The sequence below is a fragment of the Phaseolus vulgaris genome, chromosome 3 (assembly GCF_000499845.2).
Source record: "Phaseolus vulgaris cultivar G19833 chromosome 3, P. vulgaris v2.0, whole genome shotgun sequence".
Taxonomy (NCBI): Eukaryota; Viridiplantae; Streptophyta; class Magnoliopsida; order Fabales; family Fabaceae; genus Phaseolus; species Phaseolus vulgaris.
Window position 1 is genome coordinate 5,790,659 of NC_023757.2, and position 25,698 is coordinate 5,816,356.

At 30.8% G+C, this 25,698-nt stretch overlaps 3 protein-coding genes across 3 annotated transcripts; 1 reads left to right on the forward strand and 2 right to left on the reverse strand.

The window, feature by feature from the left end:
- Positions 1–8,512: 8,512 nt before the first annotated feature.
- LOC137806415 (scopoletin glucosyltransferase-like) lies at positions 8,513–10,267 on the reverse strand. Its single transcript, XM_068606530.1, has one exon. The coding sequence runs from the start codon at positions 10,173–10,175 to the stop codon at positions 8,739–8,741; it is 1,437 nt and encodes a 478-aa protein (XP_068462631.1). The 5' UTR covers positions 10,176–10,267; the 3' UTR covers positions 8,513–8,738.
- A 7,667-nt stretch (positions 10,268–17,934) lies between these two features.
- Positions 17,935–19,378, forward strand: LOC137805784 (scopoletin glucosyltransferase-like). The gene has a single exon (XM_068605708.1). It carries the CDS (start codon positions 17,986–17,988, stop codon positions 19,369–19,371), a length of 1,386 nt encoding a protein of 461 aa, XP_068461809.1. The 5' UTR covers positions 17,935–17,985; the 3' UTR covers positions 19,372–19,378.
- A 4,595-nt stretch (positions 19,379–23,973) lies between these two features.
- Positions 23,974–25,605, reverse strand: LOC137806416 (probable UDP-glucosyl transferase 73B6). Its single transcript, XM_068606532.1, has one exon. It carries the CDS (start codon positions 25,516–25,518, stop codon positions 24,094–24,096), a length of 1,425 nt encoding a protein of 474 aa, XP_068462633.1. The 5' UTR covers positions 25,519–25,605; the 3' UTR covers positions 23,974–24,093.
- Between the last annotated feature and the right edge of the window lie 93 nt (positions 25,606–25,698).

Genomic DNA, 25,698 nt, shown 5'->3' on the forward strand with positions numbered 1-25,698 from the left:
AATTACATTATAATAATTGGAATCACGTGACAAAAGTGAGAGAATTAACAAATTCTGTGTTCAATAATACAAGAAATCTTCCACTACAATTAATTCCTCATAGACAAAGACATGAAGATGGTGATCATGATTGAAACTATGTATTCTAGTCGAAAGTGGCAACTCACACCTTGGAAAATACACAAACAATGACAAAATTGAATTGTTTATTTAAAACTAGAAATTTGTGGAGGACAAATCTGATGAAATAATTCGTAATTTATAAAACAGAAGTTACATTGATAAATACAACATAAAAAAACATTTATATTTAATCGAGAACAAAAAATAATCTCAATTATGTTTTTCGATTTCAGTTAAATATGTATTTGTTTAATTTATATTATGTTCATATTGTTTTAATTTCATTTATTTTCGTTCCATGTAACTTTAGCTCTCACTAGAAATTTGAATTAATTTTATAAAAAATTAAACCTCTCTATACTTAAAAGTTACATATTAAATATTATTTCATATATTTTAAATTAAATTATTTTTAATATTATTACCTCAATTTTTTACACTTCAATAAGTATATAATAATTTTTTCCAGATTTAATATATTTTTTATTCCAACTAATGTTTATTAATTATAAATCTAATTTATTTTTTAAACATTAAATTTTCATGTTTAAAATAAAATTTTCGAAGTTTAATTAATTTCAATTTTAATTATTTCATAAATAATTAAACTGTAACAAATAATATTTAAAGCTACAACTTTAAAATATTTTAAGAGATTGGATCTTTCTAATAAGTTTTTACACATTGTAAATTGAAATTCATACATTATATTATTAATTACATTGCAAATTAACAGCCATACTTATATTATTAGTTACACATTCATTTTATAATAACTAAAAATAATAATATTAATAATAGTTAAATTTTTAAATAAGAATTTTATTAATTTCACAATTCACTGAAGAACCTACGTATTTGAAGATACGAGTGGTGCAGATTGCTCTCAGTACACTCATTGAAATTCTTACGTCATTCTATACGCACGATTCTCATCGCCTCATTCTAGAAGGAAATAGATTATTTTTTCTCAAAAAATATTATTTTAATATTTACATATATTTAAAAACATTAGTTAGTTTATAAGTGTGATCTGATTAATTATTTTATTTCAGTAAAAAGTTATTTATTTATTTTATTTATAATCTGATGCAGAGTTTCACCATATTATCACTTTTCACCGTGAAATGTATTATTAATTTAACTTCTAGAATCATTTTCGTCAACAAATCATTTATTTTTTCTGGTAAAAAAAAAACAAATCACTTGTGGAAATACTTTATTATTTATTACTATCATTTATTAATATTATTTAAAAATATTAACTTAGAAACAATAATACCTTGTACACATTCTTAAAATCCAGATAAATTAAAATCCCTGCTGCTTCTATCCACTTTAGTACCTTTAGTAACCCCACTCATTAAATACTTAATTTTAATTTTTTTAACACGATATAATATATCATAGAGTTGTAGTTCAAATAATCGATTTAAATTTTCTAAATTTAAAGTAAACAACTTTCATTTTTTAATTTTTATATATTTAAGCAAAATATATTATATACAAATTAAGACTCTATAATTAAAAATTAAATATTTCACATTATATATAATATTTAGTAAATGGATAAATAATCATACTATTTTTTTATAATTGTATTTTTTTTAAAGTTTAATAATACTTTTTCTAACAATTTTAAAATTTCTAAGTTTTTACACCATATATAATAAATTAAAAAACTAAAATCTTAACTAAATAATATTTTGGTGACTATGTCAAATTTTCAAATCATTTTCAATATTTTTGTGGGATCAACTCAATCAACCAAATGTTTAATTTAATACATAGTATTGGAATTCTTTCAATAATTCGGTTAATAATTTAAATATTTTTTTTTCTAAACTCTTAGGTTAAATGTGTACAATACTTAATTTAGTTTTTGAATTTAGTGATTGACTTTAACAATATTATTTCAACAGATTTAATGTTATAACATCAACGTTGTGTTGGATGTGAAAATAAAAAAAATGAATTAAAAGATGTGATTTCGTTTCTTAAAATTTTTGACGGAATGATTTGTTCTAACATACCTAATAATTTCACATTTTAAGAAATATTTTAAGAATAAAACCATAACAAAATTTAAAACTCTAAATGAATAATATCTCAAATATAGTAATTGATTATAACAATATTATCTTAACAAAGTTGTATAAAGTTGTATGGTAGACAAATAAGTTTATAAGTGAACCAAAATATAATTTGAGAGAATTTTGACTTATTATAATTTTTTTTATTTTGATAGATACAAAATTGTTTGAAGAGTCTATAAATCACTTAGAGAATAAATAACTAGTTGATGCATGACTTAGAATTTGAATTGACTCAACTGAGTGTAATGCTGCTCAATGTACAAGACTTGTGCCAAAAGCATAAGCATGGAAGCCTCAATTCCAAAATCACTCTGACAACTGCTAACAAGTCATTGTCAATCCAAGGTCTGAGCTTTGCTTGAGAGCAAACAAAGAGTTAAGTTGGGGGAGTTGATAAGTTCCTAGCTATAACAAAAATCATAGTTAAAAATGCACGTAAAAGAGTTTGTACAATTGACAGGAAGAAAGCATGCCAATCACCCCAACCACAAATGTGTATGAAGAACATGAAAAGAAGAAGGAAACTACATAGAATTGTGCAAAAAAGTCAGAAAAACAAGTAAACAAGGGTGGAGCATTAGAGTCAATGCGCTCAACGCATGGATAATGGCTTAGTGATGAGTATTTTAGGGCAAGTGTACTGCATGAGAAGTAATAATTTTCCCTAAGGAAGAATATTGAATCCACAAGGAACAATTGAATAATCAAGTATAAGATTCACTAAATAGAAAACAAAATAATAAAGTTTGTTGGGAGTTTATTATAATGATTGCAAGAATTGTTTATATGACAGTTTAATCATTCTTCATTTTTTTATTTAATAGCAAGACTTTGAGACTAGACTTTCAAGGCTATATCTGAGGTTGGATCTTATGCTGATGATTCAGATGAGGTTAACCATGTGTATTCTACACACAACGAGATCATTAGGACTAGGTGTTAGGTCGAGTCTGTTGGTGGAAGAACAAAGAAAGACTTTATGGAGTAGAACAACTTGTTGGAAGTTACAAAGGTGGAAATGATAACTTGAAGCAGCAAGTTTCTTCTTTGTCTTGCAGTTCTACAGACATTTCCTAACTCAGACAACAACTCTCAACAAGTGAGGAGGCAAATGAAAGATTGGCTCGTCAGTTCCAATCCTTTCAATCGCTTTTTGATTTAATTATGCAATTCCTACCTCAAGATGCTTAGAGTCTTCTACAATAACATCGATCTATGCAGAACCAACCAAATCCACAGATCCCAATGCAGCAAGACCAACATCATGATCAACAACAACAAGAGCAAGCATAAGAACCAGAGCAACCACAACAACAAGAAAATAATTAGGATGGCAAAATGTTGATCAATCCTCTCCTGATTATGCACATTATTAATTACATTGTTATTAGAATTTTAATGTAGTTTTTTTTATGCACATTCTTTATTTCTATTTCAAGTCCAATGATTAATACGTATTTATGTACATTTATTTAATATCTCAAGACCAATAATATATGCATTTTATGAATGATACATTGGATATTAAATTCATTTGTATGTTATTTATTTGGAGAATGTGGAATTGACATACGACATAAACAATTGTATAGGTATATGAAATTTATGAAAAGCCTACAAAAATTTGTTGTTTTCGGAATTACCTAATTACTGACAAATGCATCCATTGGTAATGTACGGGAAGACCCATCCGTTGGTAATGTACGGAAAGGACTATCTGTCAGTAATTATCGAAGGCCACATCTATTGATAATTAATAAAGGGCTCATATGTTGATAATTATTGACGAACACATCTTTCAATAGATTATTGACGAATTCATTCATCAATAAATGGGTTCAGATATTTAGTCCAAAAATGAAATTATCGAGGGATAATCTCTCGGTAATTTCTGAAGGATAATGTCGTCGATAATTATGAAAGAATTTACCAAAAGATACATATGTCGATAATTACTGACATGCATAATAAATCTATCGGTAAGCATTATCAACAATAGTTTTACCGGTGTATTTAGTACCGTAGTTTTTTTGTCAGAAAAATACAATTATCGATGAATTTTTAACATTATCTACAGATTCTGACAATCGGTAATACCACATTTTTTGGTAGTGATTGTCATTCAAGCTCAACAGGTGTTGATTTAGCTACTCATAATGATTGATACAATACAATAAAATTCTAAAGCTAGCACCAAAGATTATGAGTTTTTCAACTAGTTTTTGCTCCTTTTTTCTCGTGTCTCTCCCTCAAAAAAATCTCTCCAAAACTAACCTTAAGCTTCTATTTATACTATTGATTCATTTGGTCCTATTTTTATAAATTTCGCTTAGTGCTTGGCTAATTCGCTCAACGACTTAGGATTTTTCATCTAAAGGATTTTTCGCTTAGTGCTTCTTATGGTTGCATTCAACGAATGGTCTTTCTTAGCTTAAGAGTTTATAGTATGCGGCCAACCTACATAATATCAGCCAAGATAGCAACAATTCCACAATACCCTGCTTCAAGTGCTGCTTTTGGAGACAACCTTTTTTTTGTGAGAAGACCATGAGACAATATTAGAGCCAAAATACACACAATATCTTATTATAGATTTTTTGTCATCTATATCACTATCCTTCTCTGAGTCACAGAAGCCCTGAATTGTGTTATTGGTGTTATGTTTGATAATAATTTTGTGATCTGCCTTTGATATACCTTAGGATTCATTTGGCTGTCTTCCAATGATGCTCTTAAGGACTGTGCATGAACTAAGATACTTTATTCACAGAAAACGTGAGTTCTGGACGAGTGATGAGCACATATTTAAGAGTACCCATTATGGATCTGAATAAAGACGAATCAGAAAAGGATGTAGAAGCATTTTGTGGAAGCTTTAAATGGGTAATCATGGGTGTAGGTTGCAAATAGGACTCAAGCATCTGTGTTCGTTGAAGAATACTTTGAATATAGTGACGCTGCGATAAATGCAAAGATCCATCCTGAAGAGTGGAGACGTCAATACCAAGGAAGTGATGTAGAGGACCCAAATCCTTTAGAGCAAAATCAGAATTGAGAGTGGAAATAAAATTCGTAATACCAGTAGGTACAGATCTAGTGATAATAATATCATCTACATATATAAGTACAAACAAAGAAGAAGAATGAGTAAAATGAACAAACAGTGATGGATCACTAGTTGTGGAATTAAAACCAAGACATTGAAGAGTGATACTTAGCTTTTTGTACCATGAACAGGGTGTTTGTTTGGCCGTAAATAGCTTTGTTAAGCTTACACACTAGCTGAGGATTGACATGGTGGTTGTTGCCTGTAGACATCCTCATGCATATCACCATTTAAAAACGCGTTATTGACGTCGATTTGATGAATGTTCCATTGAGCAGATACTGCATGAGCAAGCACCACTCTGATGGTAGTATGTTTGATTACAGGACTAAACGTCTTTGAATAGTTAAGACCTTCAGTTTGATTGTAACCCTTGTCCACAAGTCGTGCCTTATGACGCTGAAACGTGCCATTTGCATTATACTTGTTCTTAAATATTCATTTACAGTCAACAATGTTTACTCCTAGCGGTAAAGAAGTCAAAGTCCAAGTTCTATTGTTGATCAGAGCACAAAATTCATTTTGCATGGTTTGATTCCATTGAGGATATTGTAGGGCAGTTTTGAAATTAACAGGCTCAGAGGGCACAAAAACAAGAGATGCAATATATATTTTGGGCTTGGAAATACTGGACTTAGTCCAAGTAGTCATGGGATGAATGTTTGTTTTGATTAGATAAATAAACAAAAGAATCAGTGGTGGTGACAACATGTGAGGATGTGTGATTGTGTAAAGGTGATGTGGGTAGTGTGATATGATCAGAAATAGGAATAGAAGGAGTAAAGGAAGATATCACTATTAAAATAGGAGGAGAAATTGGAGACACTAGAGCATCATCAGATTTGGATAAAAAACCATATTTTGAAATAGAGTATGGAAAAATATCTTCATTAAAAACTAAATGTATATATATAAATTCTACCAGTAGGCGAAAGACATATGTAGCCTTTATTACATTGACTATAGCCAAGGAATAAACAACAAGAAAACATGAAATTTAATTTGTTAAGATTGTAGGAATGAAGTAAAGGATAACAAGCATAACCAAAACTTCGAAATTTAGTATAATCAAGTTTGTTATGAAAAAGAAGTTCATGTGGAGTCTTACCTTGTATGACAAAAGAAGGAAGAACATTCATAATCTGACTAGCTGTGAGAAAAGCTTCACCCCAAAAATTCATAGGAAGCGAAGCCGCAAAGAGCATAGACAGCCCCATATCAGCTATATGGCGACGCTTCCTTTCAGTGGCACCATTTTTCTCATGTGTATGTGGACAAGTGAAACGGTGTTGCATACCATATTATTGATAAAATATTTAAAACAGTGAAATTGTTTTGCATTATCTGTTTGAATAATTTTAATTTTAAGACCAGTTTCATTCTCAGCTAATAATTTGAAGGCAGGTAGCGCTTGTGATTTAGAGCGTAACAAATACAACCAAGTGAATTTGGAATAAGCATTTAAAATGAAATATAATATTTTTCACCATTCATAGCATACATAGAAGCATGACCCCATATATCAATGTATATTAATTGTAAAGGCAAAGTATAGACAATCGTAGAAGACGAAACAAGAAGTTTATGAGCTTTCCCTTGAACACACGCATCACAGAAAACAGGTATAGTAGTACAAGCAATATTACATTGATTTAAGATGTTCTTGACTACATGAAAATTGCAATGTCCAAGTCTGTTGTGCCACAAATTTAAAAGACGTGTAATTAGTAGAGTAAGGACAAGATCTTAGAGTAGGAAAAATGTATAAACCATCTTTAATGATGCCTTGAAACAAAATTTGCTTGGTTACCTGATGTTTAACATAATAAGAATCAGAGTAAAAATCAAAGAAAACATTATTATCATTGGCAAATTTGGAAACGCTTAACAAATTTTTATTAAGCGTAGAAGCATGCAAAAGATTTTGTAAAGAAAGAACAATGTTAGTGACAAGAGAAACACAAGATGCAAAACCAATATGAGAGATAACCATACCTAGACCATTACCAAGCTTAACATATGCAGAACCTTTATATTCTTGATTATCACTAAAAAGAGTTGGGTCATGTGTTATGGTGAGAGGCCCCACTGTCCAGATACCAGAGAGGGTCTTCGATGGTTGAGGGTGTGCCAAGAATCGATGGTTCACCATCATCAAGAAAGAGAGTAGAAAAATGAGATGTGTCAGCAGTGACCATTGAAGAAGATTGCTTACCAGTCCATCGCCAACATTGAAGCGCATTATGACTAGTTTTAGAACGTAGTTGACCGCAAACCCGATTAGATTTCCAGGATGCAGAAGTAGAGGAGTTCTAAGAATCACGGTGAAATTGATGTGGTCCATTAGATCGAGAATATCTGCTTGAGTGTTTATGTGGAAAACGACCACGACGAGAGTATTGATTGAAATAGGGACGAAAAGATGGGGTTTGATGATACTGAGAGTGAACAGAAGTAGCATTAACTCGAAAGGGTGAGTGAACAAGTTTATACCTTTGAAAACGTTCTTCTTGGGCAAGTAAGAGAGATTCAATGTCATTAATAGAGTAAGGATCACTGCAAGACGTAATAGGTACAATAAACACATTGTATTCTTCTGGTAACCCTTCAAGAATACTCTGAATGTGATCTTCAGTAGTGATTATTGTGGCACCGACAGCAAGCACGTTGATAGCCTTTTTAATATCATGGAGATAAACAAAAACCGTTTTGTCATTCTTGGGAGTCTTTAGAAGCAATTTCATCTTCTGAATTTGAGCATTCGTAAGAGATGCAAATTGTTCTTGAAGACATTTCCAAATTTGTGCGGAAGTATCCAAACCCACAACTTTTGTAAGAATCTATGTAGTCATTGAAGCAAGAAGTCAGACTATGATAAGTTGATTTTGTTGTTGATATTGAAGAAAAACATTTTACGATTGAGAAGTAGAAGAAGAAGGAGATGAAGAAGGAACTTGATTTCCTTCAAAAAAAAACTTAGGCCACATATAGTGGCAAGAACTTGATGACTCCAGAGAAGAAAATTATTTTCATCAAGTTTGAGACTTATGGAAGTGGTGAATTGTTGAATAGAGGTCATTGTGGAAGAAGATGAAAAAAGTAAAGCAAAGGAAGAAGAAGAAGTTGGGACGAACACCTTAGTTGAAAAAGTTGACTTTAATACCATGTTAATAGGAGAGAGAATGAGTAAAGAAAGAAAAGAGTAAAAACTTATATATTGAAAAGTGAATTAAAACTAATAATATAAAGATAAAGATAAACTAACTGATAATAATAAGAAAAACTATGAATAATAACAAAATTAGTTATTTTAACAGTCAAACATTATGATTTGAGAGCTAATCTTCGTAAGTCCATCGTGAAAGGAAAAGCTAGATAACCATACATCTTAATTGAATGTCGTGGAGGGTGTCTCAAAAATTCAATGAACTTAACTCTTCCATTAAAGCTATCAAATCAGACTGAGAAGATCCTCCTTCTTCCATGGCCTGCCTAGCCAGCTGTGAAAGCACCTTTGCTTTGTTCCTCATTTCAATGGCTTCTTCCCCACTCATTATCCTCTTCACTGCCTTCTCCACTGCATCCCATGAAATATTATCTCCTTCCAATCCAATCCACTTTTTGGCACCAACAGGCACCCCAATTTTAAGGACTTCAGTGACCAACTTCTCATTGAAAAATTGGTCAGCAAAAATTGGCCAAGTTATCATGGGAACCCCAGCAGACACTGCTTCCAAGGTTGAATTCCATCCACAATGTGTCACAAACGCCCCAATTGCCTTGTGTTCAAGAATCAACACTTGAGGTGCCCACCCTCTTATGATTAGTCCCTTACCTTCCATCCTTTTCTCAAATCCTTCAGGTAACCATTCAACTCCATTTCCCTTGCTTTTCCGCACCACCCACATGAATGCTTGACCTGAAGCCTCGAGACCAGTAGCAATCTCTCTAACTCTAGAATCAGGTAACACTATCGTACTTCCAAAGCATACGTAAACAACTGAGTTGGGTTTCTTTGTGTCAAGCCATTTCAGACACTCATGCTCATGCATACACGCCTCCTTTCCTCTATTTGCCTTTTCTTCCATGTCCCTGTTGGAAAGAGATAAGGGACCAATATGCCATGCTTTTCTTCCAAGCACCTTGCTGAAAAACTCTGCATAGTCTTTCTCAAGTGCGTAGAAGGTATTCACCACAACCCCATGGCTTCTCAACTCTGATTCAATTGCTTCCTTCATCAGTTTGGTCATGCCCTTGTGCTCAACCATGGCATAAGATGCCAACGAGGTCCCTGCTATTTTGATCTCACCCGGAAGATTAGGAATGGTGAGTGACTCGGAATCGGAAGAAACATGGTTGTTAGAGCTGTAGAGTCCCAAACACGTTGTGGCACACAATGAGAAAAGACTAGTCCCGTGGAAGACGAGTCTAGGAATTCCAAATTTGGCGGCAGAATCAGTTGCCCATGGGAAGAACATGTCAGCAACAACGCAATTCGGACGCTGCTTGAGCAATAGTTGTTCAAGTGGCTCTTGTAGCAAAGAGGTGGCCATGAAAAAACGATGAAACAAATCTTGGGAAGATATTGAATCAGAAATTTCAAGGCCATCAGGTAAACCAGCCTCTGCAGTAGAGAAGTGGATAGTTTGGATCTGGATGTTGTTGTTAGTTTTGGCTTTTTCAATGGCTTTGGAGATGAAAGGTGCGTTGCTTGGTGTGGTGATAATGGTGGCCTTCACACCCTTTTCTGCAAATACTTTAGCCATGTCAACTGTGGGAATTATATGACCATAAGACAAGAAGGGGAAGAAGAAAATGTGTAGAGTATGATGTTCATTACTACTACCCATTTTTCTCTTTACTCACTAAGTATATCTCTGTAAACTTGGCCCTCTAGCTTCAATAAAGAGGAAATATATATAGAGAAGGCCTTTACATTGTGAGTGTCATATACCTTATACTGTAGAAAAGGACCCACATCAACACGATTAATGATACTTATTACAGTTTCATCCATTTAATACCCAAAAAAAATATTATTTTAATATAAAATGAAATATTATTTTAACAAGTATACATTGAAAAACACAATTTTGGTATAACACGATATAATTTTTAAATTATTTTATTTTAATAAAAAATTAATTCTATCTTCAGTTATAATCTAATTCAAAATTATCAACATATTAAAATTTTTATAAAATATAATATTTTATTCTACGAAATATTGTTAAATAGTTGTTTTTACTATTAAAGTGTAATTTTTTATTTATTTAATTAATATAGTTACAGTTTTTAATACATATATTTAAAATAAAGATATATTAACAATTTGTCTTTTTAAATAATTTTATTATAATTTTAAATATTATTATTTTAATATTTTTTCATATCATTTAATTATATTTTTTTATATATTTATTTTTAATCCCAATGCATTGGATTTTGTATAGAAGTTCGAAAATTGTAAAGCATCATTTCCCACGTGTATAAAGATAAGTGGATGGAGAGATACGGAGACAATGACAAGTTGATGGAAAGATACCGTAGACTACCCATCACTATAGTTGCAAAAGTGTCAGATACCTTATTTTTATAATATTATTTATTATTTATAATTATTATTTATGAATATTTATTATGACTTTATAATTATTTATATTATAAAAATAATTTTAATATTACGTACATAATTCTTGTGATTAATATTATTGTATTATTAAAAAATTTAAAACTATTAAGATTATTTGTATTCTTAATATTATTAATAAAAATATTTATATTAATAATTAATAATAATAATAATAAATTTATTTTTGATATAGATTCGTAGGTAAAATTTATAATATTTATCTATGAATAAAATTTTTGAACAATAATTTGTAGATAAAATTAAATTTCCTTACATATTCAGATTCAAATGTGAATAATATTTGCAAACAATATTAAACTTACTTACATATTAAGTTTGTGGTAAACATTTGGTAAATCTAATTATTTTAGTGTTTGAAGAAAAACTTGAAAGAAAAATTAATCAGTATGAATTGGGAGTTTATGTTGTCTGTGCGTCAAATAAATTATGATAGAATGAAAGCAATGGCGTAAAATAACCAAGATATAATGAAATTAAATGGATGATGAAATTAAATAAATTTGTTTCTTGAGACTTAAAATAAGAAAATTAAAAAGTCATTCAATTTTATCAATATCCTTTTATTATTATTTTTTACTCATCTCTATATATATCATCTTAATTTTTGTATATTTAACCTACTTTTTTATTTCTATTTTTTTCATTTATTTTATTTCTCTAATAGTTCTATTTTTTCCCTAACTTATCTATTAGTTTTTTTTAATGTGTGGAAATAAATAAATATGTGATACATGGAAGAAAAATAAGTAGACGAAAGATAAATGGATAAGAATGAAGTTGAATTTTTAATTGCTTAAATGAAGAGAAATAAATGGAATATAAAATTTTAAAATTGCTTGCTTTTAATAACTTGAGAAAAGAGAAATTAGTAAATCGATAAAAAAAAACTATGGCTAGCATGGACCATTTGCTTATATGGTTTAGGGTGAACTAAAATTATTTATATATAGTATTTAGTAACTAAAATTATTCCATAAAAATTTACCTTTTTGTACATTCGTTTCTAACAATTATGTTACTTTGGCACTACCTTTAGCCATTAAAATCAATTCGAACTCCAAAATATTCAAGAAATGGAACAACATGGCAACAATATCTATGGCAAAAAATATTACACAAAAGTTAATCATCATGGTTAAAATTAACTAAATATTTTATATTGAGAATATCAAGAGGTTAAAAAAAAATCACTTGAAACAAATATTACAAAAAAAAAAAGTCAATCTATCTATGGATTCATTTGGCAGCAAAGTTGGTGTCTTAGTAGGAAGAGAGAAATGCTTTCAGCGCAAATCAAACGATAATGATAAGATAAGATAGGTTGGCTCGAAACCTATTTCTTTGAAAAAAAACATTAAAAATTAAAATTAAAATAGTTTAAAAGATTATTTTTTAATATTATATTATTTGAAAGATATAAATATAATACTATTAGAACATAATTTATTAACATTTATAAATTAAGTTAAATTATCAATTATAATAGAGGAATATAAATGTAAAAAGGTAATAATTATTTTAATTTATTCAATTAAAGATATTAATTAATCAATTAAAAATTTACAAAATAATTATACAATTAAATATAATTTTAATATATATATATATATAATTTAAAAAGTATAAAATTGAAAAAAAAAAATTGGTGGGCCGAGCTCACCCTTTAAGCCCCTGTTTGGATTGGGAGGTGACACTGTAGCCGCAGACGGATCTGGGGTGCCACCCCCATTTGGATCCGGTCATGGTGGAGGGTGTGAGTGAGGGTGAGTTGAAAGTTGGGCCAAATGAGAGAGCTTTCAGAAGTGAAGAGAAAGGAGAGGGTGAGAGAGTGAGAGCCACGTAGGATAAGAGAAAAGTCATGTGTGCCCTTCACTTGGACGTATCTGGCCATGCATGAGGAAGTATTATGTTTGAAGCTTTTCAGCAAAAACATGCATGCACATCAGCAACAAGCACATGAGATTCCTCACCATTGTTCAGGAATCTCTTTGACCAAGTTCAGAGCTCAATGAATGCATGGTAAGTTGGTGAGAGAGTGAATGAGCGTAATAAAAGCTTCAGCAGCAATATATATGTCCTAACCAACCTCACAAAGCAGAGGCAATTCACTTGTTCACAAAGCACAACCTAGAGAGCTTGGAGGGTCGTGAGTAAGGATAGTGGTAGGAGAGTGCGGTTGGTTCTCGGTTTGTGACCTGAGGTGAGTTTCTGTGAATTTAGTTTCGTTCTTAACTGATTATGAGTGAAAATGAACGTCTGCTATAATCGATTATGTGGGAAAAAATAGTTGATTATCGATTATGCTCACGACATAATCGATTATCTGTAAAAAATTTGGTGGGATAATCGGTTATGGTGTTTTTTGAACTTGAAGTATAATCGATTATGTGGTATAAACTTGTGGATAATTGATTATGTCGTAATTTACAATGAGGTGATAATCGATTATGTTTCTTAATTTTCCAGATTTTTGGATTTCTATTTTTTGAACTAATTTTTGAATAATTTTTTTTTTCAGGCACACTTTGATAAATCTTAGTTGCATTGTGTTTTGATTTTGTTCTGCTCTCTTCAGGTATGTATGTTATTTTTTAAATTGTGTTTGGATGTTTAGTTTTATTTTGAATTTAATTTGTTTTAATTATTTTAAAGTACTTGTTAATTAGTTTATAATTTTAGATGTGAATGTTTAGGAAAATTGATTATCTAAAATTGTATATTATTAATGTAAAAATTTCATGAAATTTGAATATATTATTTTTGTGATATGAATTGAATTGAATTTATTATAGATTGAAATTAGAGATCTATTATTTTAAAATGTCTTTATTAAAAAGATTATAAAAATTATTACAGTAATTTTACAAAGTTAATAAATAAATTTATGAATGTATACATAGTAATTTTATTTTTTTAACTTTGAAGTTGTTAATAAATAAATTTTTTTAGTTAAATTTACATAATAGATTATTTTTTAGAAATTATTATTTTTACATAATGTAAATATAATTTTTTTAATGTTAGTTTTTAAAACAAATATTGTATTAATAAAAAAAACAGAAAAAGATTACATAATAAATTAGAATTTGTAATAATATGTGTACATATTTAATTCTTTATAAAAAAATATATTTATTTATTTGAAATGATTATTTTTACTTAATGAAAATAGAAATTTTGAATGCTATATTTTATATTTTGGATATTTTACGTACACATACCATAAAATACATATAATTTATTTGTCATAGTTTACATAAATTATTAATGTTATTACGAAAAAATTAAAACAAATATAGTAATAATTAAAAAGAACAGAAAAAGATTACATAATAAATTCGATTTTTTAATAATATATGTAGATATTTAATATTTTTTTAACATTTAATGCTTTATAAAAAAACATTTATTTATTTGAAATTATTATTTTTACAGAATGTAAATATAATTTTTTAATGTTAGTTTTTAAAACAAATATTGTATTAATTAAAAAAACAGAAAAAGATTACATAATAAATTAGAATTTGTAATAATATGTGTACATAGTTACTATTTTGAACATTTAATTCTTTATAAAAAAATATATTTATTTATTTGAAATGATTATTTTTACTTAATGGAAATATAATTTATTTTTAATTAATGATTATTTTTTAATGATTAATTAATATTTTATTTTCTTATTTATTTATATATAAGGGTAATTTTGTAATCTTACCATTTATACTATTCAAAATATATTAAAATACTCTCACAACTATCACATCATTCACACTTTCCAATAAACTTTCTTCACACATCCCTTAATCCAAACACCCTTAACTTTCTCGACACTTTCTTCCCACTTCCACCCTCAACTTTCCACTCATCCACAACCCTTAATCCAAACAAAGCATAAGTGTGTAGATCGATATTTGTAAAGTAAATTCTTCTTACACCTAATTTTTTAACCTATACCCAGCATAATTTTAAATTTCAAAATATATTTTTCATTCTGAAAATAGAAATTCAGAATTGAAAATTATACAGCATAATTTTAAATTTCAAAATATATTTTTCATTCTGAAAATAGAAATTCAGAATTGAAAATTATACATTACATAAAAGTAATTCATAAGAGATTATTGTGTTTCAGAAAAATCTGAAAAAAATAAGAGTCTCATGGATAAAAAAATTCAGAAACATATTCTGGAAAAGATCTCCCAAATATTTTTACATGTACCTCATTTTATTTAAAAATATTTTCATTTTTTTATACTAAAATTGGGTGCACCATATGGTGAAGTAAATGCCTATTTTTAATGAAAATATTATTTTTATAAATTTCCAAAAAATTATCCTTATTTTGGATTTGAAAATCCATAATAATAATTAAATCTAAAAATAAAAAAATATATTTCGAATAAAAAAATCTGGAATATAAAAATAAAAATGCATTATGGATAAAAGCTTCTAGAAATAAAAAATATATTCTGAAAATTAAAATTCGAAAATATTTTTGGATAAAAATTCTAGAAGTAATTTTTATTTATCTCCTTTTTTTTATAAGGTTATTTTCTTTATTTAAGAGTGAGAGTTTACCATTTCCAATTGCTGATTGGATGAATGTTGGAATTTGCCCTATCACGTCCTATATTTTTGAGGAATCAACAATCTAGTCCAAACTCATAAATACAAAGGGATCCGTTTTATCATTTTTAAATAAATATGTACTTTTTATATTTTCAATAAATAATACATATTTCTTAATTTTTAATAAAATTATTCACTTCCCTCATTTTATTTAAAAATAAAATTTTCAGTAACTCTCTTAAAATAAATATTATGAAAAGTCAAGTTTTAAAACAGAAATATTAAATTATTTCTTATAAATAAAATATTAAATGATTTAGTTATAAAAAAAAATTCTTTTATTTTTTCTAAAATATTATTAACTGATGTTCACATATTATGATAAGATAATATATAATAAAAAAGTTCTTATTTAATGTTTACTGTATTAAAAAATCAACAATTAGAATTGTATATGTACATATCCGTCTTCCCATATCTAATTTAAGAAATTAGATATTATCTATTATATATATATATATTTATTTAGGATAAATATAGTATATAATATTCTTATACTATATTAGGATCTTTGGTTATATTTTGTAAATTATCCGGTTAACATTTCTTTAGTTCAGAACTCTTTATAAACATAATGTATACGAAATTATTAATTAAAATAAAATTAGAATAATTAAATGTAATCTAAAATAAAGATTAAACTTTTAATTATTAAATAAATATACTACCATTCACAATATAATATGTGTTCATGTAATTATATCATTAAAAAAAAGTACAAATTAAAACATTGACTAAAAGCTTACAAAGTAAAAAGGCATTAAATTTGAAGATTTTAAATAGTTTGGAAAGGTTTAGATTTTAAGTTCACTACAAAGTTTTAATTTATGAAAATAATTTAAAGAAATAATTAAATTATTCCTTATCTTTTCATTGACTAAAGTAATCAGGTAAAAGCTACATACCTCTAATTTAAGGTATATAATTACAAGAAAATTGTCATAGAAAGCTTTTTAAATAATCTTTTATTGAATAATTATATTTTAAATAATTAAATATACTGTCTCGTTAAAGTATTAGTTCACATAATAACACATTGTAATTAAAAAGATTTCATAATTATAACATTGACTAAAACAATAAAAAAGGTATAATGTAATTTCAGAAAGTAAATTTAGGATTTAGAGTTTATTATCTTAAACTACTCCAAATTTGATAATTGGGTTATCGTTTTCAAGCCGTTTACCCTAACTAATTTATCAAATTTGTGAACTAATCCAACTCATTTTTTTAAAAAATGAACAAATTAAAAAAATAGTTTAAAAAATAACTTTTTTATGCTATATTATTTAAAAAAGACATATATACAATATTATTTTAAAATAAATTATTAATACTTATAAATTAAGTTGAAATTTTTAATTATAAGTAACACATTTAACATGTAAAGGTAATAATTATTTTAGTATATTAGAAATATTAATTAATCAATTAAATATTTAGAAAATAATTTATACAATTAAAAGTACTTTCAATATATATATATATATATATATATATATATATATTGTTAAAAGTATAAAATTAAAAAAAAAATTGTGAATCCATCCACCAACTCACCCTTTGTTGAGTTAGGTCAAAATGGACGTCATCCTTGTAATCGACTTTCCAATGACTTTTATTCAATAAAAAATACATATATTCTTATAATTTTTAAATAAATATGTACTTTTTATATTTTTAATAAATAATATTTTTTTTTTTTACTTTTAATAAAATTACTCACTTCCCTCATTTTATTTAAGAATAAAATATTCACTAAATCTTAAATAAAAACTATGAAAAGTCAACTTTCAAAACATAAATATTAAATAATTTCTTATAATTTTTTTAAAAATTATTGAGTTATAAATATTTTTTTTTATATTTTTCCTAAAATATGAAAAGATGCCTATAATGGAAAATTGTTATTGGATGTTTACTATATTCAAAAATCAACAATTGCAGTTTCATTAAAAAAATATACCTATGAAATAGATAGTGAATTAAGTTATGGTATTTTAAAAGGAATTATATTTGTTAAAATTTAAGGAAGAGAAATGCATATTGAAAAATGATACTTTAATAACTCAAACTTTCAGTTGTATACAAGCATATTGGACTCGTATTCTGTATAACCTTCTATGTAATAAGTTTAGAAATAAAATAAATATATATAATAAAGAGTAAATTATAATTAAATTATATGAAATATATTAAAATAATAATATTAAAAGTTGAAATATAGTTATATAAAAAAATTAGAGTTATTAATGTATTTGTTGCCCTATATAATGTGATAAGCATAGCCATAGATATCAAGTCCTGTTCTTGTATTTGTTTCTGTGCAAAATCTGAATAATATCTTACACAGCTGCAGTATTCAAGTGTGAAAGATGGCAAACAAAGATGCTTCTTTACACATATTTTTCTTCCCTTTCCTTGCTCATGGCCATACGATACCATGCATTGACATGGCCATACTGTTTGCTGCAAAAGGCGTTAGAACCACCATAATCACCACCCCACTCAATGCACCAATCATCTCCAAAGCTATAGAAAAAACCAAAGAGATCAACATCCAAACCATCAAGTTTCCTAGCACTGATCACACTGGTTTACCCCAAGGATGCGAACACGTTAGCACACTCCCTTCACTGCATTTATTGCCAGCCTTTCATAAGGCTACCACGTTGCTGCAGGAGCCCTTTGAGCAATTATTGCGTGACCAGCATCCGAATTGTGTTGTTGCAGACATGTTCTTCCCATGGACAACTGATTCTGCTGCCAAATTTGGAATTCCCAGGCTGGTGTTCCACGGGATGAGTTTCTTCTCATTGTGTGCTTACGAAGTAATGAGGCTTTACGAGCCTTACAACAACACTTCTTTTGACTCAGAACTGTTCCTTCTTCCTAATTTTCCTGGCCAAATCAAAATGACAAGGTTGCAGGTGGGAAGCTTCTTTAGGAAAAATGATGTGGAGGCAAACAGATTTTGGAAGCAAATCCATGAATCAGAGGTGAGGAGCTATGGGGTGGTTGTTAACAGCGTTTATGAAGTAGAGAAGGATTATGCAGATCACTATAGGAAGGAATTTGGGAGAAAAGCATGGGCTATAGGCCCCTTGTCTCTTTGCAACAAGGAGAAGGAGCCAAAAACATATAGAGGAGGAAAAGAAGCGTGTGTTGATGAAATGGAAAATGCATGGTTAAAGTGGTTGAACACGAAAACAACTGGTTCAGTTGTTTACGTGTGCTTTGGAAGTATGACAGAGTTTCGTGATTCTCAGTCTCGAGAGATTGCTTTGGGACTTGAGGCGTCAGGGAAAGAGTTCATGTGGGTGGTGGGGAAGAGAAAAGAGAATAAAGAAGATCAATGGCTACCCGAAGGATTTGAAAAGAGAATGAAAGAGAAGGGAATGATTATAAGAGGTTGGGTACCTCAAGCGTTGATTCTTGAACATGAAGCTATTGGAGCGTTTGTGACTCATTGTGGATGGAATTCAACCTTGGAAGGTGTGGTGGCTGGGGTGCCTATGATCACTTGGCCTGTGGGTGCTGAACAATTTTACAATGAGAGGTTGGTGATTGAGGTGCTTAAGATCGGTGTGGCTGTTGGAGCTAGAAAATGGAGTCACTTTGTGGGAGATGAGGATGGTGACATAAAGTGGGATGCTGTGGAGATGGCTGTGAAAAGGGTAATGGAAGAGGAAGAAGGAGAGGCCATCAGAATCAGAGCAAAACTGTTTGCTCGTATGGCAAAACGGGCGGTGGAAGAATAAGGTTCTTCCTATTCAGATTTGGATGCCTTGCTTCAGGAGCTGGCCTCCCTTTCCCATTAACAAGCTTCAAATATAATGAACATTCACTTCTTCATGTCATATTTGTTGCAAGAAAATGAAACATTAATCACCAAAAACTGAATGAATAAGCTACTGAAACGAAAGTCTCCCAGATGGCTGGTTTTATTTGATTGAGACATTTCGTCAAATAGTTGATTTTACATTTTGGGTCTTTCTGTTTTTATGTTTGGGCCAAGCCCTTTTTTATTCTCACAATGTGTATTTAAGGACTCCTTCTTCCTGCACCTCCATAAGTTCTTTTGGCACCCCCCATAATTTTTTGTATTCCAAACATGTCCTTCTATAATATTTTGGATTACGTAATCTGAAAGTCTTTTTTCAAATTCATAATTACTTTCTGGATTATATAATCCATAAGCATTTTTTCAGATGCGTGATTGGTTTTCGGATTATATAATCCATAAGTCTTTTCTAATATGAGATTAGCTTTTGGATTATGTAATCCAGAAGCCTTTCTATTTCAAAATTCAATGTGTCATAACATGAGGCAATGCATCCTATTTATAAGAATGGGTGTCTTGGAAAACAATATGAGACAAGGGCATAATGGGCATGAATGAGGGGCGGCCTAGGGTTTGACCTAGGTCAATGTCGCCCCTTAGTTCTAACTTCTATAAGCTAGGGCTACATTCCTTCCCTAAAGGGCTAGGCACAAGCTAAAATGATAAGCACACCTTCATATTATGCTAAAAGAACCCTATTCTACTGAAATTAAAAATAAAGATGAAATTAAAAATAAAGAAACTAGCTGATGCTCAGCTCCCATGGCTTGGACTCTACTTCTTGTGATCCTCTAGGCAAGACTAGGCGCCGAAGCATTGACTAGAGGTGGGTCCTGACCTAGCCCTAAATCTTGGGTCATGCTCCGAGTCATCCTTTGGGAAGGCTGAGCTTGGTTAGTGGGTGTGCTATCTCTCAGGTCCTCATCACATGGGCACAAATATTCTTAACCACAATAGATTGTTTCAGTAGGCACACATGGATTCATCTTATGAAAACTAAAAGTGAAACTAGGAATCTTCTACAACATTTTTTACCTATGTTAAAAGCTAGTTAGATTAAACATTAAAATCATTAGAATCGATAATGGAAATGAGTTTTGTTTGAAGGAATTCTATGATAAGAATGACATTATATATCAAAACTCCTGTAACGAAAGATCTCAACAAAACACTACAGTGGAAAGAAAGCACCACATATCCTAAACGTAACCCACACATAATGTTTCAATCCAACTTACCTGATCTTTTTTGGTCTTTTGTGTTTTGCATTTGATTAACCACTTACCTTCTCCTGTAATTCAAAATAATTTACCTTTTGAACTTTTGTAAATAAATGCAAACTTGATATTTTTTATATAAAGGTTTTTGGTTGCTTGTGCTTTGCTTACACTCTTGAAAAAAAAAACAGGCACAAACTAGACCCTAAAGCATGTAAATGCATTTTTCTTGGTTACAAGCAGGGAACTAAAGGCTATATTGTTATGGATGTTGGATCTAAGGAAATTTACATGTCTAGAAATGTTATTTTCTATCAAAACGTTTTTTGTAATTTGAGAGATAAAAATATTCAAATTGTTGCACAAGAAGGCAAAGATTTCATGAGATATGTAAGTGATAACACTATCCTACTTGAAGTCGGGGACCATACTGAAGAGTAGAGATATAGTGAAAACAACACAATGCATGATGAACTAAGGCAATCTACTAGGAGCAGGAGAGCACCTGCCTACTTAGAAGAATATCATAAAATCATGGTTGCACCGTATCAGAATCTGAACAAGAAGACACTATATCCTCTTAAATATGTTATTTCATATGAAAGATTATCCCATAGGCAACTAAATTATATTTTGTGTATTTCATCACAAACCGACACAAAGTTATGAAGAGGTAAAGAAATATCTTGAATGGATGAAGGCCAAGGAAACTAAAGGCTCTTAAATCCAACATAACCTAGGAAATCACGGATCTTCCTAAAAAAAATCATCAAGTGTAAATGGGTGTACAAAATCAAGCGAACAGCCGATGAAGAAATTAAAAGGTACAAGGTGAGACTCGTTGGAAAGGGTTATATGCAACGTGAAGGGATATATTACATGGAAACCTACTCGTCGGTAGCTAGACTTACTACCATACGGAGCATCCTTGCAATTGCATCTATCATGGATTGACACCATGAGCAGCTTGATGTAAACAATGCATTCTTGCGTAGAGATTTGGAAGAAGACGTTTACATGGACTTGCCTCCCAGGATCATCACTTAAAAGGCACATCAGATTTTTTGTCTAATGAAATCCTTATACAGTTTGAAACAAGCCAATAAGCAATGGTATGATAAGCTTACTACCTTCCTTTACACTATTAATTTTGTTCACTCAAAAGTTGATAATTCCTTGTTCATTTGAAAAACTAAGACTTCTTTTGTAGCTTTCCTCATGTATGTTGATGATATTTTGATTGTGGGAAATAAAATGAAAGAGATACAAGCTGTCAAAAGTTCCTTGAATGCAACTTTTGAAATTAAAGACACGGGGCACCTAAAAATCTTTTTAGGTTTAAAGGTTGCTAGAACGAAAAAGGGCATCCATGTTTGCTAAAAAAATTATGCGCTTGAGATTTTGGCAGATGTAAGCATGTCAAATTCGAAATCTGTAAGTACACCCATGGTGAAGAAGAATGATAAACTCTTTGATCAAGATTTAGTTGTGCATGACATCTTCATTTATCGAAGAACCATTGGATGTTTGTTATACTTTTAAACACGAGACCCGATATCAGTTTCTCAGTGTAGTGTCTTAGCCAATTTATTCAAGCTCCCACAAAACTACACCATCAAGTTGCACAAAGAGTTCTAAGGTATATAAAATCCTCTCCAACACAAGGGTTATTTTATCCCAAAGATACAAATGTTCAGATCAAAGCTTTTAACGACTATGATTAGTTGTAGAATACATGTACCTGGAGAGGTGTAGAATACTTGAGTACCTAGAGAGGTGTAGAATACTTGTGTTAGTAAAGGCTCTTAAACGGGTTGCTTCAAAGGACTGGACGTTGTCTAAAACTTGCGTGAAACAATATAAATATTGTGTGTACTTCTCTCCCTCTCTCTGTCTTTTATCTTTTAGATATTGTATTTGTTATGATAACTTTTCTAGTTTTACTCAAATTGAGCTCATGCTCTATTCAACCCCCTTTTAGAGCCAATTGTACCTTTATCTCTCGAATGTGGGACTATAATTATCCAAGCACCAAGTGGTTGTTCAAGCATTGGACAATTTAAGATTTGAAGTAGAATCTAGAGTTAGTGGCTTATTACAACAAGTCACGTCACTTCAGGGATAGTGTAATGCTTGAGCGACGAGAAAGTTAGTGTTGATTCTCTCTCACCAATGGTATTTAGGGGACCAAATGTTGGTTTGGACAATCAAGTGAGAAAGATGTTAAACCAATTATCTTTTCTCTAGGATTTTGGTCGCTCAAGCGAGATATGTCATAATAATTCTCTTTCCCGTAAATTTGGTATCACTCAAGCGATATGAATTCGCTCAATTGATGATTTCACAACTTTGCAATGAGTATTTCCCTATTTATTGAAGACATGTCACTCAAGGGAAGGTAGTTTTGCTCAAGCAATATATCTATGTTTCCTATGGTATATTGTACTTGAAATGTATGTTTTGTAGACACTATATATAATGATTGAATGAAATGCATATGATATTTATATATTTGTTGAGATAGTATCTGATGAATGAATATACATGATATTGTATATTATGTGCATACTTGGGATGATGTTGTGACTAACTGTAGTTTTATATAGTACAAGAACTCGTTAAGGAAAAAGAAAGATATCATAACTTCACTAATAGTCTAACTCACAAATATTAAAATAGTAGGTGGTGAGAAAATGAGTGAGATCTAACAATAGCATTATTTGACATACGCATAAGCACTGCAAACCATGAATAAGAAGCAATTGGATTAAATTGAGTTGATCTAATCATTCGTACAACCACATAAGCTCAAAGTTACCATTATAAATAGAAAAATATCCTAGGATACAAGGTATGAAAATTTTGATCGTGAACTAGCACATATACTCGAACCTCAATTATCTTGAATATCAAAGTACAATCGCTGGTACTCCTGATTCATAAAGAACCAAGAACACCAAGAACATTCAAGCGTCAAACAAGAATATCAAGAAACCTCTCCCTAAAAACTTACAAGAACAAAATATATATATATATATATATATATATATATTATAGAAGTATGGCTTACATTATGCAACGTTATTAGAAACAAAATGTTAAAACTCGATTAAGTTACTATTATAATACAATATTAAGTTATTTTAATGAATAAAAAAATCCTATTAATTTATTGTCATTGAATAGAACTAAAATGTGTTGTATTATACATTTTTTTATGCATTCATTATTTAAAATTAAATAGAAGTCGGTCAAAAATTGATGTTGAAATAAATATGTAAGGCAAATTATAAGACTAAAACTGATATAAAGATGGGGGTAATATTGATGGCAAAGATGGTCCTAGGCAAGCATATAAAGTACGTATGATGGACATGATCGATCATCATATTATTGCAGAAAAGTGTTTGTACATGGAGACATCAAAGCGGTGTCGATCTCAAATCCTGAATTAAAGAGTCGAAATCGGAGTAAGAGGATCCTCCTTCCTCCACAGCTCGCTTTGCCATTTCAGCAATCTCCTTCGCTCTGTTTCTAATCTCCTCTGCTTCCTTCCCCACCATTATCCTCTTCACAGCCTTCTCTATAACCTCCTTCTTCACAGGCTCCCCTCCCATCATCCCAATCCACGTTTGCACCCCAACACTCACTCCAATCTTAACTATGTCCGTCAAAAACTTAGCATTGTAAAATTGCTCTGCGTACATCGGCCATGTCACCATTGGTAGCCCTGCACACACTCCTTCCATGGTTGAGTTCCATCCACAGTGACTCACAAACCCCCCAACCGCTTTATGATCCAAAATCATCACTTGAGGTGCCCAACCCCTGATGATCAAACCCTTTCCTTTATCAACCGTTCTTTCTTCAAACCCTTCTGGAAGCCATTCCAGATTCTCACTCGATCCTTTCTTCACAACCCAGACGAAAGCCTGCTCCGAAGCCTCCAAACCCAACGCGATTTCCTTCAGTTGCGCATTGGGGAAGCTTGTCATGCTGCCAAAGCAAACATAAACAACAGAATTAGGTTCCTTTGAGTCTAGCCACTTCAAACACTCGTGCTCGTCAATGGCTGATTCATTTCCTCTATGTACTTTTTCAGCACTCTCCCTGTTGGACAAACAAACTGGTCCCAAGTGCCACGCTTTTCTTCCAAGCTCCTTCCTGTAATGGTCTGCGTAAACCGGTTCGAGTTCGTAGAAGCTGTTGGCAATCACGCCGAAGCTTTTCAACTCCGAGGCGTTAGCTTCTTCCAGAAGCTTGGTGAAATCCTCGTCGTGCTTCGGGGTCTGCGGAAGCTGCATCTTGGTGAGCGTTATTTCCCCCGGGAGATTCGGAACCACGAAGGGCTCGGTGTACGAGGAAACCTTGTCCTGCGGCTTGTATTGTCTCACGCACGCGGACACGCACAATGGGAAGAATCCCAATCCGTGGAACACGATCCTAGGAATCCCGAACTTGGCAGCGGAGTCCGTAGCCCATGGGAAGAACATGTCGGCGATTATGAGGTCAGGGTGTTCTTGTTGCATCAGCTGCTCCAGTGGGTCCCGCAGAAGCACGGTGGACTTCAAGAACGGGATGATCTGCATTCCGGTGAGCTGGTCGGAATTCTCGACACCTTCGGGTAAGCCAGTTTTCTCCGGCGATGGGAACTTAATGGTTCTGATGGCGATGTTGGCTTTTCCTATCGTTCTTGAAATGAGTGGCTCGTTGAGGGGAGTGGTGACTACGGTGGTTTTGACTCCTCTTGAGGCAAAAACTCTAGCGAGCTCAATAGAGGGTATGATGTGACCATTTGCGAAGAAGGGGAAGAAGAACACATGAAGGTCACGATCCTGAATACCCATGGTGGGTCTGTGAGGGGAAATTGTTTTGCTGATAGTGCGAAACTATGGTGATAACTTGGTTCTGGTTATAAAGGAACAGCACGTACTAGAGTGGAGAAAACCGCGTTTTTCACGGGTAAATATTAAATTATCATTTTCTTATTCACCTCATGCGTTATATTCTGATTTTTTTAGATGGAT

Excerpts from the sequence above, each read along its gene's own strand:
- LOC137806415 (XM_068606530.1), bottom strand. The coding sequence starts at position 10,175 with ATGGGTAGTAGTAATGAACATCATACTCTACACATTTTCTTCTTCCCC.
- LOC137805784 (XM_068605708.1), top strand. The coding sequence starts at position 17,986 with ATGGCAAACAAAGATGCTTCTTTACACATATTTTTCTTCCCTTTCCTT.
- LOC137806416 (XM_068606532.1), bottom strand. The coding sequence starts at position 25,518 with ATGGGTATTCAGGATCGTGACCTTCATGTGTTCTTCTTCCCCTTCTTC.